This window comes from Carcharodon carcharias, chromosome 1 (assembly GCF_017639515.1).
Source record: "Carcharodon carcharias isolate sCarCar2 chromosome 1, sCarCar2.pri, whole genome shotgun sequence".
Classification (NCBI taxonomy): Eukaryota; Metazoa; Chordata; class Chondrichthyes; order Lamniformes; family Lamnidae; genus Carcharodon; species Carcharodon carcharias.
Window position 1 is genome coordinate 34,449,695 of NC_054467.1, and position 17,921 is coordinate 34,467,615.

Here is a 17,921-nt window from a genome sequence, read left to right on the forward strand (position 1 = left end):
ACCTTTCCCCCTCGAGGGAATAAACCTTCACCGTGCCTGAACTATCTCTTCTTTGAAGCTACCATTTTTCCTGCTAACTTTTGATTCCAATCTATTTGCCCCAGATCCGTTCTTAACCCATTGAATTTTGCTTTCCCCCAATTATTCTTATTCTTGTTCTTTGTCCTTTTCTACAGCCGACCTAGATTTTATGATACAATGAGCACTGTCCACTAAATGTTCTACAGATATTTGACCCACTTGGCCCATTCTGAAGAACCAGGTCGACAGTGCCTCTCCTATCATTGGACTGGAAACATACTGCTGTAGAAAATTTTCCTGAACACACTCTAGGCACTCTTGCTCCTCTCTCCCTTTACGCTACTACTATCCCAGTCTATTTTCGGATAACTAAAGCCCTCATTGTCACTGCTCTATATTTCATTACCTGTCTGTAACTTCTTTGCACATTTGTTCCTTTACATCCTTTCCATTAGTTAGTGGTCTATGGACTACACTGAGCAATGTAATTACGCCTTTTTTTGTTCCTTAGCTCTAGCCAAATAGATTCTGTCTTTGACCCCTCTGAGATACCTTCTCTCTCCAGCACTGCACTGCTCTCTTGGAATCAATATCGCCACTCCTCCAACTTTTCTTCTTTTCCTGTCAGTCCTGAACACCCTGTATCCAGGAATAACTAACATCCAGTTCTGCCCTTTAAGCCAGGTCTCACAACATTATATTTCCACAAAAAAAACAAAAACAGAATTACCTGGAAACACTCAGCAGATCTGGCAGCATCGGCGGATAAGAAAAGAGTTGACGTTTCGAGTCCTCATGACCCTTCAACAGAACTGATTTTTGAGTCTCCCCCAGAGCCAGTACCAGTGTCCCAAGAATCTCAAGCCTTCCACTTTGCACTATCTCTTGAGCCACTCATTCATCAACTTTTTCTTCCTATTTTTATACTCACTTGTACATGGTACTAGGGGTAATTGGGAGATGACTACTTTTGAGTTTCTGCTTGTTAATTTCCTACCTAGCCTCCTAACTTTTGCATGATCACATCCCTCTTTCTACCTCTGTCGTGGGACTGATGTGGATCCTGACTGCTGGCTGTTTACCCTCACCCCTCAAGGGTGCTGTGCAGCTGTTCAGTGATGTCCTTGACCTTGGCACTAGGGAGGCAACATACTATCTTGGATTCATGTCTGTGGCCACAGAAATGCCTGCTCCCCTCCAACTATCGAACCATCTATCGCTATTGGTCTTCTAGTCTTCCATGTACACTCAACACCCCCACCCCAACAAATGGGCTTGGCTCTGGCTGCACTCCCCAGATGAACCATCAGTCTCATCAGTATCCAGAATTGAATACTGGTTGGAGATTGTGATCTACTAGGGGACTCCTGCATTATCTACCTGTTTCTACTTGACTGATGATTTCCCATTCCCCTTCTCCCTGCATACTCTTAAGCTGCAGGATGAGCACATCTATAAACGTGCCTTATGGATGCACCACAGTAACACCAGCTGTTGCTTAAGTTCCGAAACCCAAAGCTCAAGCTGCTGCAATTGATGACACTTCCTGACAAATGGTTATCCAGGACATGGTGGGCTGTCTTGAAATTCCCCCATAGCAGAGGGTGTGCACTCTAGATGTTGTAGCAACCCTGCCATTCCTCTGTCTATTAGTTAATAACCTTGCTGCTGCTAATAAACCTTACTATTTCTAATAAACCTTATCACTGTTAATAAACCTTACCACTATTAATAAACTTTACCAATGCTAATATTGATAAGCCCTACTAATACTTAATACACCTCACTAGTAGTAATAAATCTTACTTCAAATAAAAGGTGACTCACTAGCTGCTCTTTTATTACTTGTTATTAATAATTAATACTTTTAATGTTTTTTAATCTGCCATTTGTTTAGACTGAGTCCATAAGCAACAATACTCACCAGTCAGTCAACTCAGGACTTACCTGTGATGTCACAGTTTGATTTTTTTTTCCCCCCAAACTCCAGCACACTCCAAACAGCTGCAGCCAGCTCCTGCCTCTGCTCCTGACTCCCAAATAATCTCAATTTAAATTTTATATGCCCAGATTTAAATTCCTTAGGTTAGATAAGATAATTAGGAAATCACCTACCTGTTTCCTTTGATGCCATACCTCGAATTTGTTTTCCAAACACAGGCTATGAACCTACTGACTGGCAGTGGCTAGCAACCCCAACCACCCCCCACCCCCCGACTCCCACAGCTCTCACTACTTCCCAAAGTGGAATCTTGCTCTCTCTGCCGCTTTTCAAGCCCCACTCAGCTCACACTCCTTCCTGAAGTGAAGTCTCGCTCTCTCACCTACTCTTTATTCTCCGCTCAGCTCTCGTTCCTTCCGGAAATGAATTGTATTAATCATTTTGCGGCAATGTTACCAGAAATAAAAAAATGCCTTCCATTTACTCACCTCTCCTGAGGAGATTGAAAAGGATTTTATATTAGATTAGAAGCTGAAGGTGACCTTTTATGCTCCATAAAGTTTTTAAGCCATTTTGGTGGTACAGAACTTGAGTATTGCTGATAAAAGAGACATTTTTTGCCAAAGCTTTTCTTCTTGCACTCATCAGGATGATTCGCAAGAAAATATCAATGTATTCTTTAATTCAGTATTGCGAATTGTACTGATGAGTGCAAGATGAAAGCTTTGATCTTTTCTCAGCAATACTTAAGTATCTCCTTGAGGTAATGTTCCCATTTGATATTCTTATGTTTTATGACTTTAAAAGACTTTGGTGAAACACTAAATGCTGAAAATGCTAGTAATGGAATTCTTTCTATAGCATTTGTTTCAGAAATGTTTCCTAGACTCACTTGTTTGTGAAATTTTGTGGACTTATTCAAGAACAGATTTTGACCAAATATTTTTTGAAAGACAGTCAGTCATGTAGCTGCTACTGTTTGTTTTGTTGCAAAGCACAAAGAGGTGATGCTTAACAGCTCTCTGCCAGCATGTGCTTCGTGATGCACAGGGTAAATATATTTTAAGAAACCACAATCAATTTTTCTCTATTATTATGTCTACAGTATTACGCTGGTGGATGAGAATCAGTGGTTGCTCACATCCTCTGTGGATTGTACTGTGAAGCTTTGGAATGTCAAAGGAGAGTTTATAGGTAGGCACCTGAAGGCCATAAGAGCTGGATCTGTTTTGCTGCACTCACTAGCCTTGCTTTTCTGTTATTGCACAGACGATGCTTGCACTTTTTCATGATTGGGGTGGGGAGCAGTATTTTGAATTTATCATATCCAAATTTTAATTATTTGACTCATTAACTGCATTTTCCATCCATACTCGGGTGTAACAGAAGTTTATTCATAAGATACAAAACAAACACAGAATTACCTGGTAAAACTCAGCAGGTCTGGCAGCATCGGTGGAGAAGAAAAGAGTTGATGTTTCGATTCCTCATGACCCTATGACCCGTCAACAGAACTTCAACAGCGTTCTGTTGAAGGGTCATGAGGACTTGAAACGTCAACTCTTTTCTTCTCTGCCGATGCTGCCAGACCTGCTGAGTTTTTCCAGGTAATTCTGTTTTTGTTTTGGATTTCCAACATCCGCAGTTTTTTGTTTTTATTCATAAGATGTCTTTTGTTGTGCAAAATTTAACTTCATTTTATAAAACTTTATAATAATATTTGTTTAAAAGTTTGTGACGGCTGCCGGCTGAGATCCCCCTCCTCCCCAGATAGATCAGACCCCCCCTGGAAGTGGTGTCCCTACCCCTCCACTTCCGATCACAGTGGCCAGTGCTCCGACATAGTCAGACTCTTTCCCCCACCCCAATTCCCCCAACCCCAAACACCACCTGTTTCTGCCACCTGCCACCCCGACCTTACTCCGTCACATCCGGTTCCGGCCACGCCCTCAGAACACCTCACCAGCGCAGAGAAAGTTGCTGCGCGGAGAAGGAAAGTGGGGGAAGGTGCTGCAATCTTAGGGGTTGGGGTGGGGAGTAGGGACGTACTCCAATCCAAGGTTAGGGGCAGATGAGGGTGGGAGGTACTGCAATCTGGTAGTAGGGGAAAGGGTGGCAGGGAGATGCTGCAATCCGGGATGGGGCTGGGAGCAGGGCACCTAGGTGACCAGGGTGTAGAGCCCAGAGAAATTTGCAAAGTGCCTGGTGGATGCAAGGGTAAATACAATTCTAATGAATAATAACGGAATAAAAAAAAACAAAGTCTGTGATTGAGATCATGAAATAAACTTTTTATTGTTTTTATGATATAGAATATTGTAAACGTATGAGTTCACATAAATACCAAGTTTATTCTCAAGAGTCAATTAAGATGAGGTATACATTGCAACACTTGCGAATCTCAAATTAGTATTGACATTTAAGTAATTCTTGCAACTTTCTGCTCAAAATTTTTTAAAAATGAGACAATGTACATGCACCTCAAATGGATTTTCATTCAGGTAACACACCTAATCATGAGAAGAGACAGTAAAAAATAAAGGTTAAAGGATGTAGGAATGGGGAGGGTGGAGACTGAGGATGAAAGTCAACTGATAATGGTAATAGCTATAATGGGTCATTAATGCCTCTGTGCATATGTTAAGGGACCACCTGAAACTGTGTTTGGAAAATTTGCCTAAATTTGTTTAATGCACTGTTCCTCCATACAATGCAGATAGAGGATGAATAATTTCATCCATATAGCCAGGGTATGGCAACCATCTCATCACTCTAAACTCACACATTCAAGCCCATCACACATTCACTGGCATCTCATTTACTGCAAGCTCAGGGGACACCACCACCCATTCTCTCACACACATCCCCTCATCCCCTCTGGAGACTGCCTTTTCAGCCCTCACCATCTTGAGGCCACTTGCATAGATCAACATGTGCCCCTACACACATCCCGGGATAACCTCCTTCCCCAGTACAACTCTTGTTCCACAGCCTCTTCCCTTGCCAGAGGCCACATCTCCCCTTTCCCCAACAGGACTTTGCCCTGCAGCCATTGAAAAGCCACCCACATATGGCTGACCTGGTAGGTAGAGACCTACCCATGAGCTCCCCTAAAAGTGATGTGGTGCTGTCTGTGAAGCCTGGCGCTGATGATTGTGAGTGCTGACTGAAGCAAGGTAAGCAAGCAAACCCTGAAGTCCCGAGTGAAGTGCAGCCCATCAAGTGCACACCTTATATATGCTGTTATGAAACACGTTGGTGTGTTTTCCTGCGGACCTGGGTGGATAATCCAGCAGGAGGGGATGAGTCCGGTGGGCTGGCCTTATAATGATATGCTGATGTACTATAAAGAGGTTCCTGACGTCCAATGGTGGGGATGCAGCCCACCATCGGTGGACGGAGCAGATGATCGCAAATTGGTTTCGCGATGTTGTGAAACCGATTTTTGACCTTCTTGCCACATTGTCCGCTCACGCCACTGAACACGACTGACTCCTGTGGGCATGGAAAATCCCAGCCTTAGTCAATTTTGCCATGATTGCAGAACTTAGAGTTTTACCTAAAGGACAAGCTCATTGATCGCAGTTGATGTTAGTTGAATACCTTCTGAGCATTTAAATGATGCTAGGTGATTGCTAATGATATTGTTTGAGCTTTGCATGATTTCATTTTGTTTAGTTGATCACCAATGATGGATCATTTAACTGCTATTTGATGTCAAATGATGACTAAATGATTGCTTTTGAATGCAGATGATCGTAAATGAGCACATATGAACACTGAACGCAGAATTATGTAAAAATTTTCTGGTAGAGTTGGTAGCACTCTTGCCTCTGAGTCACAAGGTCTGGGTTCAATTCCCACTCCAATGCTTGAGCACAAAAATCAAGGCTGACACTCAAGTGCAGTACTGAGGGAGTGCTGCATTGTCAGAAGTACCTTCCTTCAAATGAGATGTTAAACCAAGATCCATCTGCCTGCTTAAGTAAATGTAAAAGATCCATGCCACTATTTCGAAGAAGAACAGGGGAGTTCTCCCTGGTGTCCTGGTCAATGTTATTCCCTCAATCAACATCAATAAAAAAAAATTATCTGGCCATTATCACATTGTTGTTTGTGAGAGTATGCTGTGTTTCCTACATTACAACAGTGTCTACACGACATAGTTTGTGGCCTTAGATGTTGGGCCTGTAACAGCATCATTTGCCTGCACACAAAGCGAGTCAAAGGCTAAAATGACACACTATATTCAATGTAAGGGGTTTATTGTTTACTTTGGGTACTCTGTGCCCCAGATTATTTTGTGTGGAGGATCTTATATCAGTTCATAGAAAGTGTTGGCTGGACTATTGAAGCGAAGACAAGGATGGGGTGCTTGATTGGCACCCTATCCATTATCTTAAATATTCACTTATTTCACCCAGTGGCACCATTGCTACAATGTGTACCATTGACAAGATGTGCTACAGCAACTCCTTTAAGGCTTCTCTGATACCACCTAGAAGAACAAGAGCAGCAGGCGTATGGAAACACAATCATCTCCAAATTCCCTCAAGTCATGCACCATCCTGATGTGGCAATATATCACCATTCCTTCGTTGTTGGTGGGCCAAAATCCTGGAACTCCCTACCTAACAGTGCTGTGGGAGTACCTTGCAAAGGATATGAAGGCTTCTGCTGGCAACTTCTGAACATGCAGCAAAGTATGTTTGACATTCATTTGGGCCAGCAAGGAAAAATAATGGGAATGCATCTCAGGAGCCATATAAGGTGTATCCAACGTATCTTAAAGAAACAAAGGAGGAATTTCTAGGAACTCCAGCACAAACCTTCCGGAAATCACTGAGTACTGGAAGAAAGCAGATGTCACTGTTTTTTTTTAGAAAAGTAGCATAAGTGACCCAGTAAACTAGAGCAGAGAGTTTTCACCTATTGTGGATAAAGTTCTACAAACCCTCATTAAAGTTAAGATCATGGAGCATCTAGATAAAAATCATAAATGATAGAACCATAGAAAAATTACAGCACAGAAGGAGGCCATTCGGCCCATCTTGTCCATGCCAACCCGATGACACCCAGTTGCCTTTTCTAATCCCACCTTCCTGCACCTGGCCCATAGCCCTGCAGCTTACAGCACTTAAGGTGCAGATCCAGGTACTTTTTAAAAGAGTTTAAAGTTTCTGCCTCTACCACTAACTCGGGTAGCGAATTCCAGACACCCACTACCTTCTGCGTAAAAAAGTTCTTCCTCATGTCCCCTCTACACCTACAGCCACTTATCTTGAATCTATGTCCCCTGGTTCTAGAATTCTCCACCAAGGGAAACAATTTTATCCTGTCCACTCTATCTAGTCCCTGCATAATTTTGTACACCTCAATCAAATCACCTCTCAGCCTCCTTTGTTCTAAGGAAAATAACCCCAACCTATCCAATCTTCCCTCGTAGCTACACTTTTCTAACTCTGGCAACATTCTTGTAAACCTCCTCTGCACGCTTTCCAGAGCTATTATGTCCTTCCTGTAATTTGGTGGCCAGAACGGCACACAATACTCCAGTTGTGGCCTCACCAGTGTTTTATACAATTCCAATATTATATCCTTACTTTTATATTCTATACCCCTGCTAATGAAGGAGAGCATTCCATATGCCTTCTTTACAACCTTGCCTACTTGAACTGCTGCCTTCAGGGACCTGTGTACTTGTACGCCAAGATCTCTCATTTCATCTACCCCTCTTAGTATATTCCCATTTATAGTGTAATCCCTGTAACTGTTTGACCTCCCTAAATGTATGACCTCACAATTCTCTATGTTAAAATCCATCTGCCACTTTACCGCCCACTCCACCAACCCATCTATATTGTTTTGGAGATTATCTCTATCCGCTACACTATCCACTACTCGGCCAATCTTTGTGTCACCTGCAAATTTCCCAATCGTGCCCCCCAAGTTCACATCCAAATCGTTAATATATAACACAAACAGCAAGGGTCACAACACCGAGCCCTGTGGAACACCACTTGAGACAACTTTCCATTCGCAAATGCATCCATCGACCATTACCCTTTGTTTCCTGTTACAAAGCCAACCTTTAATCCAGTTTGCCACATTACCCTGAATCCCATGGGCTTTTACTTTCCTGACCAATCTGCTATGTGGGACCTTGTCAAATGCCTTGCTTAAATCCATGTACACAACATCCACTGCACTACCTTCATCAACACTTCTTGTCACTTCCTCAAAGAATTCAATCAAATTTGTGAGGCAAGACCTTCCTTTAACAAATCCATGCTGACCATCGCTGACTAGTCCATGTCTTCCACATGACAGTTAATCCTATCTCTCAGGATTGATTCTACTAATTTGCTCACCACCAATGTAAGACTAACTGGCCTATAATTGTTTGGCATTTCCTTTGATTCTTTTTAAACAATGGAACTACGTTTGCGTTTCTCCAGACCTCCGGTACCTCCCCTGTATCTAGTGAAGATTGGAAAATCATCCTCAGAGATCCGCTATCTCCTCCCTGACTTCCTTCAGCAGCCTCGGAAACAATCCATCTGGCCCTGGTGACTTATCAACTTTCAAGGATTTCAACCCTTCGAGTACTTCTTCTCTCTTAATGACTAAACTGTCCAATATCTCGCAGTGTTCCTCCTGGACTATTATATCCAATTCTTTTGTATATCCAATATGGATTCATGAAGGGAGATCTTGCTATCTAATTTACTGATTTTCTTTGAGTGTGTGATAAGCTTGATAGGGTAAGACAATGGATGTGGTGTACCTGGATTTCAATAAGGTATTTAATACATTGCCTCTGGAAATGCTGAAAATAAAGAAAGAAATCAGTAAAAATATATTACAATTGACATGAGTTGCTGTAGAACCCAGAGATTAGTGATACAAAGATTGTCATCAGCTTGGAAGAATGTTCGCAGTGAGATTCCCACCATTGCCTATTTTTGGATCTCTTTTGTTTAATACCTTTTACAAATGATCTGGAGTTGTGAGTTAAAAGCACAATGGTTAAATTTGCAGATGACAAAGATAGAGGAAAGGAGGAGAAGAAAAATCATCCTGAATTTATTTTCATTTCTGGGATGTGCCACAGATTGAACCTTGATGAAATTCTCTCCTTAGTTTAAGGTTCCCCTTTGATCTGAGACTCAAACATAGCAAAAAGGAACGGAATTATTTATTGTTCAAATCCGCATCCATGTTTTTGTTATCTCCAGGCTCAATTATTCCATTGCTTTAATGACTGGTCTCCCATCTGATATCCTCCACTGATGAGCTGTTCCAAAACTCTGATGCCTATATTCTAACTCACCCCATGTGCCATTTACCCATTGCCCCTGTGTTTGCTGATCTACATTGGCTTCCAGCCTGACATTGCCTCAATTTAAACATTTTCCTAGTTTTCCAATCTCCCCATGCCCTTGCCTTTCCCCATTTCTATAAGCTGCTCCAGCCCTACAACCCTCTAAAATCTCTGCATTCTTCCAATATGGCCTTTTATACATCTACAAATTTCATTGCCCTACCATTACGTTCAGCTGCCTAAACTGCTACCATCCTTAGACCTCTCCATCCATCTCTCTCCTCCTTTAAGTTTGTCCTTAAAACCTACCTATTTAACCAAACCTTTGGTCATTTGCTTTATATATCTCATGTGACTTGGTGCCAAACTCTGATCTTGCTTCTGGGAAGAGCCATGGGATGTTTTACTACATTAAATGCACTATATAAATGCAAGTTGTTATGGACCTAAGACAAAATTGCCCAGAATGATATTAAATTAACCATCACTTAGAAGGGCCCTTAAGAGAAAGTGTTGTGGGAGATGAAAATGCTACTTTGTATGGGGTAAAGGAAAACAACTTTTTGGAGAGGGAAGAAATGCAAAAAAAAAACAGTCTCCAAAGTTAATTCCATTCATCTGCAAGGGGAAATTACAGCATTTCAGAGATTGGCATCCTTCCATCATCTGTTTCACAGATACAGCCTCATATTTATGGCTTCTTCAAACTGTCAGCTCATTTGCAATGAGCAAAAAGAAAAACTTGCATTTATGTATTGACTCTACACAACAAACCCAAGTGAAATGATTGTTGTGACATAGTTAAAACTCGCTATAGTGTCAGAGTAAGAAACCATAAAAATTAATGAACTGAAAACAGAAAATGCTCAGCGGATCAGGCAGCATCTGTGGAGAAACACAGTTAACATTTCCTGAAACATTTATTCTGTTTCTCTGTACTGCTGCTGTCTGATCTGCTGATTATTTCCAGCATTTTCTGCTTTTAGTTCAGATTTCCAGCATCTGCAATTTTTTGCTTTTATAATAGTAATGAACTGACTGAATTTAGTTTCAGTGATTGATGCTGGGAGTTTTGGCCAGGCTGTCAGTATTTCATTATTCAAAATAATGTCATTGGTGAACAATTTGGGTCAATTGTTCACCCAAATAGGACCTCAATTTAATTTAAACCAAAGGACAGTATTGTAATCATGCTCACCTACATTATTTGTTCACATTATGAATCTGACTTAGAGTCCTACCAAGTAAACTAAACTGACACTTCAGGTTAGTTGGTTATTAATCAGGTTTCTAAGTCAGGCACCTTAAATTGATAATGCATCACACATTCATGTGAAGAAAGATTAATTTTGCACCCCCTCTCCTGTCTGGACAGTAATACTGAAAATGAGGCTGCAGTTTTGGTTATACTACCCTAAAAAATAAACAAAAATGCATTTTTCCTGCAGGTATTTTTGGCCAAAGTGAACTATGGAATATTCACAGCATAACATCAGAAAAAGATCAGGAACGGTTAGAAAAACAGCTTCCAGGCGTAGTAGTTAGCAGGGAGTCGAGGCAGAGTCTGCAAAGTGACACTACAACAAATGAAAAGGTAAGTGTGAAAGTTTTGAACATAATTTAATTACAGTATTAAATTGACCTGAAAATTCATGTCTATTATTGAAATTATGGCAGTAGCCGGGTACGCTGGAGAGCGTATGAAATAGGAGCAGAAGTAGGCCATTCGGCCCCTCAAGCCTGCTCCACCATTCATTAAGATAACGGCTGATCTGTTTGTGTTTCGAATTCCACATTCCCATCTACCCCCGATAACCTTTGATCCCTTTTCCTAAGAAGAATCTATCTACCTCTGCCTTAAAAATATTCAATGACCCTGCCTCTACCGCCTTCTGGGGTGGAGAGTTTCAAAGTTGCACAACCCTCAGAGAAAAAATTTCTTTTCAACTCTGTTCTAAAATGGCAAACCCTAATTTTAAAATGGTACCCCCTAGTTCTGGACTCACCCACAAGAGGAAACATCCTTTCCATGTCCACTTTGTCAACACTGTTCAGGATCTTATATGCTTCAATCAAGTCACCCCTCACTCATCTAAACTCCAGTGGAAACAAGCCCAGTCTGTCTAACCTTTCCTCATAAGACAATCCGTTCATTCCAGGTATCAATCTAGTAAACTTCCCCTGAACAGCCTCCAGCACATTTACGTCCTTCCTCAAATATGAAGATCTGAACTGCAAACAATATTCGAGATGTGGTCTCACCAGTGCCCTGTATAACTGAAGCATAACGTCCTTATTATTACGTTCAATTCCTCTTGTATTGAAGGATAGCATTCCATTAGCCTTCTTAATTACTTGCTGTACCTGCATACTAACTTTTTGTGACTCATGCACTAGGACACCTAGATCTCTCTGCAGTCACCCTCTGTTTATCTAATAATCTGCTTTTTTATTCTTCCTGCCAAAGTGAACAACTTCACATTTTCCCACATTATACTCCATCTGCCATAATTTTGCCCACTCACTGAACCTATCTATAAACGTCTGCAAACTCCTTATGTCCTCTTCACAATGTACTTTCCTACTTATCGTTGTATCACCTTCACTTCCCTCATGTAGCTCATGGATATAAATTGTAAAAGGTTGAGGCCCCAGCACAGACCCCTGCGGTACTCTGCCTGTTACATCCTGACAATCAGAAGAAGACCCATTTATGCATACTCTGTGTTTTCTTCCAGCCAACCAATCTTCTATCCATGCTAATATGCTACCCCCTACACCATGAGCGTTTATTTTCCACAATAACCTTTGATGTTGGCACCTTATCAAATGCCTTCTGGGAATCCAAGTACAACACATCCACAGGTTCCTCTTTGTCCACAGTGCATGTTACTTCTTCAAAGAACTCCAATAAATTGGTTTAAAAATGATTTCCTTATCACAAAGCCATGCTGACTCTCCCTGATACCTTGAGTTTTTCCAAGTGCCCAGCTATAACCTCCTCAATGATCGATTCTAACACCTTCCCAAAGACAGATGTCAAGCTAAATGGTCTATAGTTTCCTGTTTTCTGCCTCCCTCCCTTCTTGAATAGAGGGGTTATATTTGCTACTTTCCAGTCTGATGGAACCTTTCCAGAATATAGGGAATTTTGGAAGATTAACACCAACACATCTACTCATTACCCACCTCTTTTAAGACGCTAGAATGAAGCCCTTCAGGACCCAGAGAAAAAACAAAATACTGCAGATGCTGGAAATCTGAAATAAAAACAGAAAATGCTGGAAAAACTCGGCAGGTCTGACAGCATATGTGGAGAGAGAAATAGAGCTAATGTTTTGAGTCGGTATGATCCTTCTTTAAAGGTTCAGGAGTTCTGGACCCGGAGACTTGTCAGCTCCATCAGTTTGCTCAGTACTGCTTCCCTAGTGATTGTAATTTCACCAAGTTTCCCTCTCCCTTCCATCTAGTGATTTACAACTATTATTGGAATGTTTCTTGTATCCTCTATACTGAAGACAGAAGCAAAATATTTGTTAATTTCTTTCACCATTTCCTTTTTATCTTCTATTAAACCCCCATCGTCACTCTCTACAGGACCAGCACCCACTTTACTTTTTTCCTTTTTAAATACTTGTAGAAACTCTTGCTATCCATTTTTACATTTCTAGCTAGCTTCTTCTCATACCCTTATTTCTTACTCTTGATTAACTTTTTAGTCATTCTCTGCTGCTTTTTATATTCTGACCAATCATCTGACTTGCCATTCATCTTTGCAGAGTTATATGCATTTTCCTTAAGTCTGATACATTCCTTAATTTCTTTAGTTAACCACGGATGGTGAGTCCTCCTTTTAGAATTTTTCTTTACAGTAAGAATATACTTATTCTGAGTATTCTGAAATACCCCCTTAAGTGTCTGCCACTGCTTCTTTATTGATCTATTCCCTAGCCTAGTATCCCACTTCCCTTCAGCTAACTCAGCTTTCATGCCCACGTAGTTTCCCTTATTTAAGTTTAAAATACTAGTCTTGGACCCCTCTTTTCCCTTTTAAACTGGATGTAAAATTCAATCATATTGTGGTCGCTGCTACCTAAGGGTTCCTTCACTCTGTCACATTTCACAGCAAGATATCATGGGCAGAATTTTCTGAGTCTGCTGGCGATGGGTGTGATAGATGGCATGCACGAAAAATATGGCAGGACCCACTTCGTGACGGTGTGAAGGCAGGTCGCGATCTTCCGCTCAGCCCGCCAACGATGGGCTGCATTTCCTGCCATCCATCAACGGGGAGCTAATTGTAATACATTGGCATATAATTAAAAGGCCATCCTGCCAGTCTCTTGAAACTCCGCCATATCTTCCGTCCATGTTGGCGGGAAAGCACAGTGAGGTGTTTTACAACAGCAAGCAGGCGATGTGCACTTGGTGGCTTTCACTTTGGAGGAACTGAGTTGAGTGAACAGCAGCATTGTCCACAGCTTGCCCATTGTTTACAGGCCTCAGAGGTGCCGGGGGCAGTGGAAACTGATGCCTGGACCCACAGGTGACAGCTGAGGGATGGGGGTGTCTGGGGGGGAAGTGCTGGCCAGACTTGGAGGCGATGGCTGAGGGGTTCGGGGTGTCTCGGGGCAAGTGCTGGCCAGCCTTGGAGGCGGTTGGGGGGGGTGGGGGGTGGGGTAAGCAATTGAGATGGGGAGCGGGGGAGCGGGGTAAGCGAGGGAAATGGCATTGCATTCAGGGCACCTGTATCAACTGACCATGCCTCTGCAACTAAGACAGAGCAGGTGCAGCCATAGTGATATGATTGGGGTCAGGCTCCTAGCCTGCCCACCCATGGATTGCAGATGTACCAAAGGGCCACCAATCGCTCCATACCTTACCCCATCACTTTATTGGACTGCAGAGTAGTTGGACTGCACACGTTGTACAATCTCTTCGCCAATGCTTTCCATGTAGCAGTCACTGCTGGAGGTGCTCACAGCCCCTTGTATTCTCAGCATCCTGGTTTGGATCAGTGTCCCCCATGTCACAGTTGACAGGGCAGCCATGCAGTGCACTCATCTCTGGCCATCTGAGGGGTGACAAGCACTCTCTGGGAAGCATTAAGGGGCAGTCACACAGGGCCAGGAAAGGTGCTAAGTGCAGCCATGATAACCACATCTCCCTCTCTTTCATGCTGCAGGAGGATTACAAAAGGATCATAGATCCTAGTGATCTAGCTGTATGCCTGATGGCCTACAGAAACCGTAGAAGATAGAGGCACCTGGCTGCACAAAGGCAGGAGCAGCAACCTCATGAAGAAAGGGCAGCAGGGGCTCCCGCACACGCTGCCCAGGAGCGACAGGGAGCTATGGCTGGTTGGCACCTAGCGACAACCAGGTCTATAGACACTGCGTGCCATTCCTGCAGATGACTGAGAACCAGTGTCGCCGACGACTGCGCATGTCTAGGGACTTGGTAGCTCATATCTGCCACTTATTTGGCACCAAGGGGACATGGAGGGCATCCACTGCCAATGGCTGTGAAAGTGACTGTGCTGCTCAATTTCTATACCAGTGGCCCTTTTCAGGACTTCACAGGTGACCTCTTGGGATTTCACAATCCGCCACCCACAAATTCATCCATGAGGTCACAGATGTCATCTTCTCCATGGCACACAACTTTGTGCATTTTGTCCGGGACAGGGACAGCCAGGATGCAAGGGTCATTGGATTCACCCTGATCTTGGGATTCTCACAGGTGCAAGGTGCGATCGACTGCACTCATGTGGTGCTCAGGTCTCCGTCGCTACACTCAGTGGACTTCATCAACTGCAAGGGCTTCCATTCACTGAACGTGCAGCTGGTATGCGACCACCAGAAACGCATCCTGCAGGTATGTGCACGGTTTCCTGGGAGTGTGAGTTGCTTGAAGATCCCTGCAGTTTTCCAGGGTCTACAGAGGCTGAACGGTTGGCTCTTTGGGGACAAGGCTACCTGCAGAGGCTGTGGCTGATGACACCTGTGTGGCAGCCTCAGACCGCAGAGATCAACAGAGATGAGGCTCATGCTACAGCTTGAAACTTGGTGGAGCAGTCCTTCGGGATGCTGAAGATGTGGTTCCGGTGCCTGGACTGGTCTGGTGGATCCCTGCAATACAGTCTGCAGAGGGTGTAATGCATTGTCATCGTCTGCTGCGCCCTTTACAAACTGGCGCTACAACAGGGTGAGGAACTGGCTGAGAGGACATGGAGGAGCTGCATGTCTCCTCCGATGAGGTGAACGCTGACGGAGATGAGGGTGAGGGAGTCCTTTGTGGTGACGATGATGGGGAAGAGGCTCTCTCACTGGCTGGATGGGACAGGTGCACTTGGGAGGCTCTCATAGCTGCCAGATTTGTGGAGGATGATAACAACATGCAGTGAGGTGTCCCCATAGATCCTCACATCGCAGCTATGAACGTTTGACTCCAGTCTGGCTTATATCAGCGCCAATACCCACTGAGAGAATACTCCTGTCATGAAGATGCAGTGGAGGCCCTAACAGTCGCTTGATCGCTGGAGGATGATGACAACATGCAGTGAGGACACTCCATGGCCTCTGAGACTGTCTGACCTAGGGCAGCTTGCTTGTGCTCCATGATCAGGGCCATCTCAGAGACGCAGCCATGAAACTTTAGATGCATCTGATGGCTGTGTCCGACATCAGCACCTCAGCCCTTCAAGAACTGGTGCACTGCATCACTGGTCACAGATGCTGGCGTGATGGGGGCCAGCCCTACCTCAAAGGTGCTGAGAGCACACTGAGAGAATGAGAGAACTCTGTGGTGCCTGCCCACTACATGCTGGCAGGAATGACCAGCACCACAAAGGTGCAGGCATCAGTAATGTTTCCAGTGAGTGTGAGGCTGGACCATTACTGTGGTCTGAAGGCTGCACAGAGCACAGGCAAGAGGCCCTGGACTGAGATACCTGCCTTTTATCTTGTGCAGAAAGGTTTCACATCTGAGTGACAAGAACACTGCTCATCAGAACAAGGAGTCATAGACAAGGAGACTTTCTTGGGAGTTTATTTACAATAGTTAGCACTATATACAAGTGATTAACACCTACTCCCAGGCTATGCAACTAATTCTCCTTAACTGTCCTAACCCTGGTGCTACATCTTGGTGCTCCTTAGACATCCACAGCGGAGGGGAGGCAGCCCGCTGTCTGTGAGGCCCTGTCTGTGATGACTTTAGTGGGTGTCCTCTGGAGGGCCAAGACTTGAGGGCCCTGGCCTGCTTTTGGGGTCCTGCTGTGTAGCAGTGGCACTTCCTCGGCCTGTGAAGCTGGATCTGTGGAGGTCACAGAAAGAGGGGAGTCACTCTCAGACTCACCTGGGTGGATGGCCGAGGAAGGTGCACCTACTGATCCCCCTCCCTGTAGGTGCCTGATGGCCCCTGGCTGACCCTGTGAGCGGAAGGGGTAGCTGGAGTGAGATCGAACTGCCATGCATACACACTGTTGGAGGCCAACTATGGCATCAGTGATAGAGTTAAGCCCGCGCAGCATTGCAGGAGTGATGTCCTGGACCAAGGTCTCCATGGCGACTGCCAACCTGCCAGTGTTGACCTTGGTGCATTACAATGCCGGCGCTATCACCTCATACTGAAGACAGATGGATTCCTCCATCATGCCTTGCAATCTGAAGAGTGCAGCAGCTATCCCTTCCTGATGTTCCCGAGCTTGCCTTTGCAGCTCCAGCAATTGAGACATGACTGAGTTCAGAGGCTCATCATCTGACTCGGACTCAGTAATGTTCTGCCCTCCAGCAGTCCTCCGAGTGCCGGGGACCTGGGAAGTCCCTGCCTCTGCCTGGATCACCAGATGGTGGTCCCAAGGCTATTCTAAAGCTAGGTCCTACCGAGGTATGTGTCTCTGCGCTGGTGGAGGGTGTGGGTGGGCGCTGTGATGGGACTTCAGGGAGGGTGCCTTCAGATTCCTCTTCGGAGGTTTCTTTGGAGCTTGCTTGGAGGCTCTGGATCATGGACTCTGTCTGCTGCTTCCCAGATGTGCCTGCAAAAGCAAAGGGAGATAATTAGTTCATTGGCAGTGGCCTGTGAAAGAGGACACATCACTCACAGGATGGTTATCTGATGGATGTTGCACTGCTGGATTCTCACTTGGTAGAGCACTGCTGACCTCACTGTCAGCACAAGACTGGTCCTGGTCATCGCTGGCCAGCTGGATGGCTCTGTTTTCAAATTCTGTGATGAACTTTGAATTCCGGCATCCCTCCACCTGTCTGCAGCCTTTCCCTCCTGTTGTGAGCCAGTTTGTCCTGCGTGTATAGAGATGGGGAGAGTGTATCAGGACGCCTGCCAGGCCAGATGATAAATATGCCTAGCCCTTGTGGGTGGTGAGTGGTCCCAAGGACGGGATGAGGACAGTGATGGTGTGTTTGAAAGAATGAATGGTGATGTCCCTTGAACTGGCAGTGAGTGAGGGCCCTGTGGGTGTGTGATGGGTTTGTGAGTTGAGAGTGATGAACAAAGTGACTTACCCTGGCAGAACAGAGATGATTCATCCTTTTGCAGCACTGGGTGGCTGTCCTCTTCTGAAGGGCATTGGCGCTGACCACTGCTGCCACCACCTCCCAAACTGGGTTGGTG

The 17,921-nt window shown here is 44.3% G+C and overlaps 1 protein-coding gene across 1 annotated transcript in view; it reads left to right on the top strand.

Annotated features, from left to right (window-relative positions):
- Positions 1 to 17,921, top strand: part of LOC121270160 (WD repeat-containing protein 49-like) — a 91,177-nt gene that overhangs the window by 66,151 nt on the left and 7,105 nt on the right. The window contains 2 exon segments of the mRNA XM_041175499.1: positions 3,069 to 3,157; positions 10,736 to 10,881. Of these exon segments, the coding sequence (XP_041031433.1) occupies positions 3,069 to 3,157; positions 10,736 to 10,881 (235 nt within the window).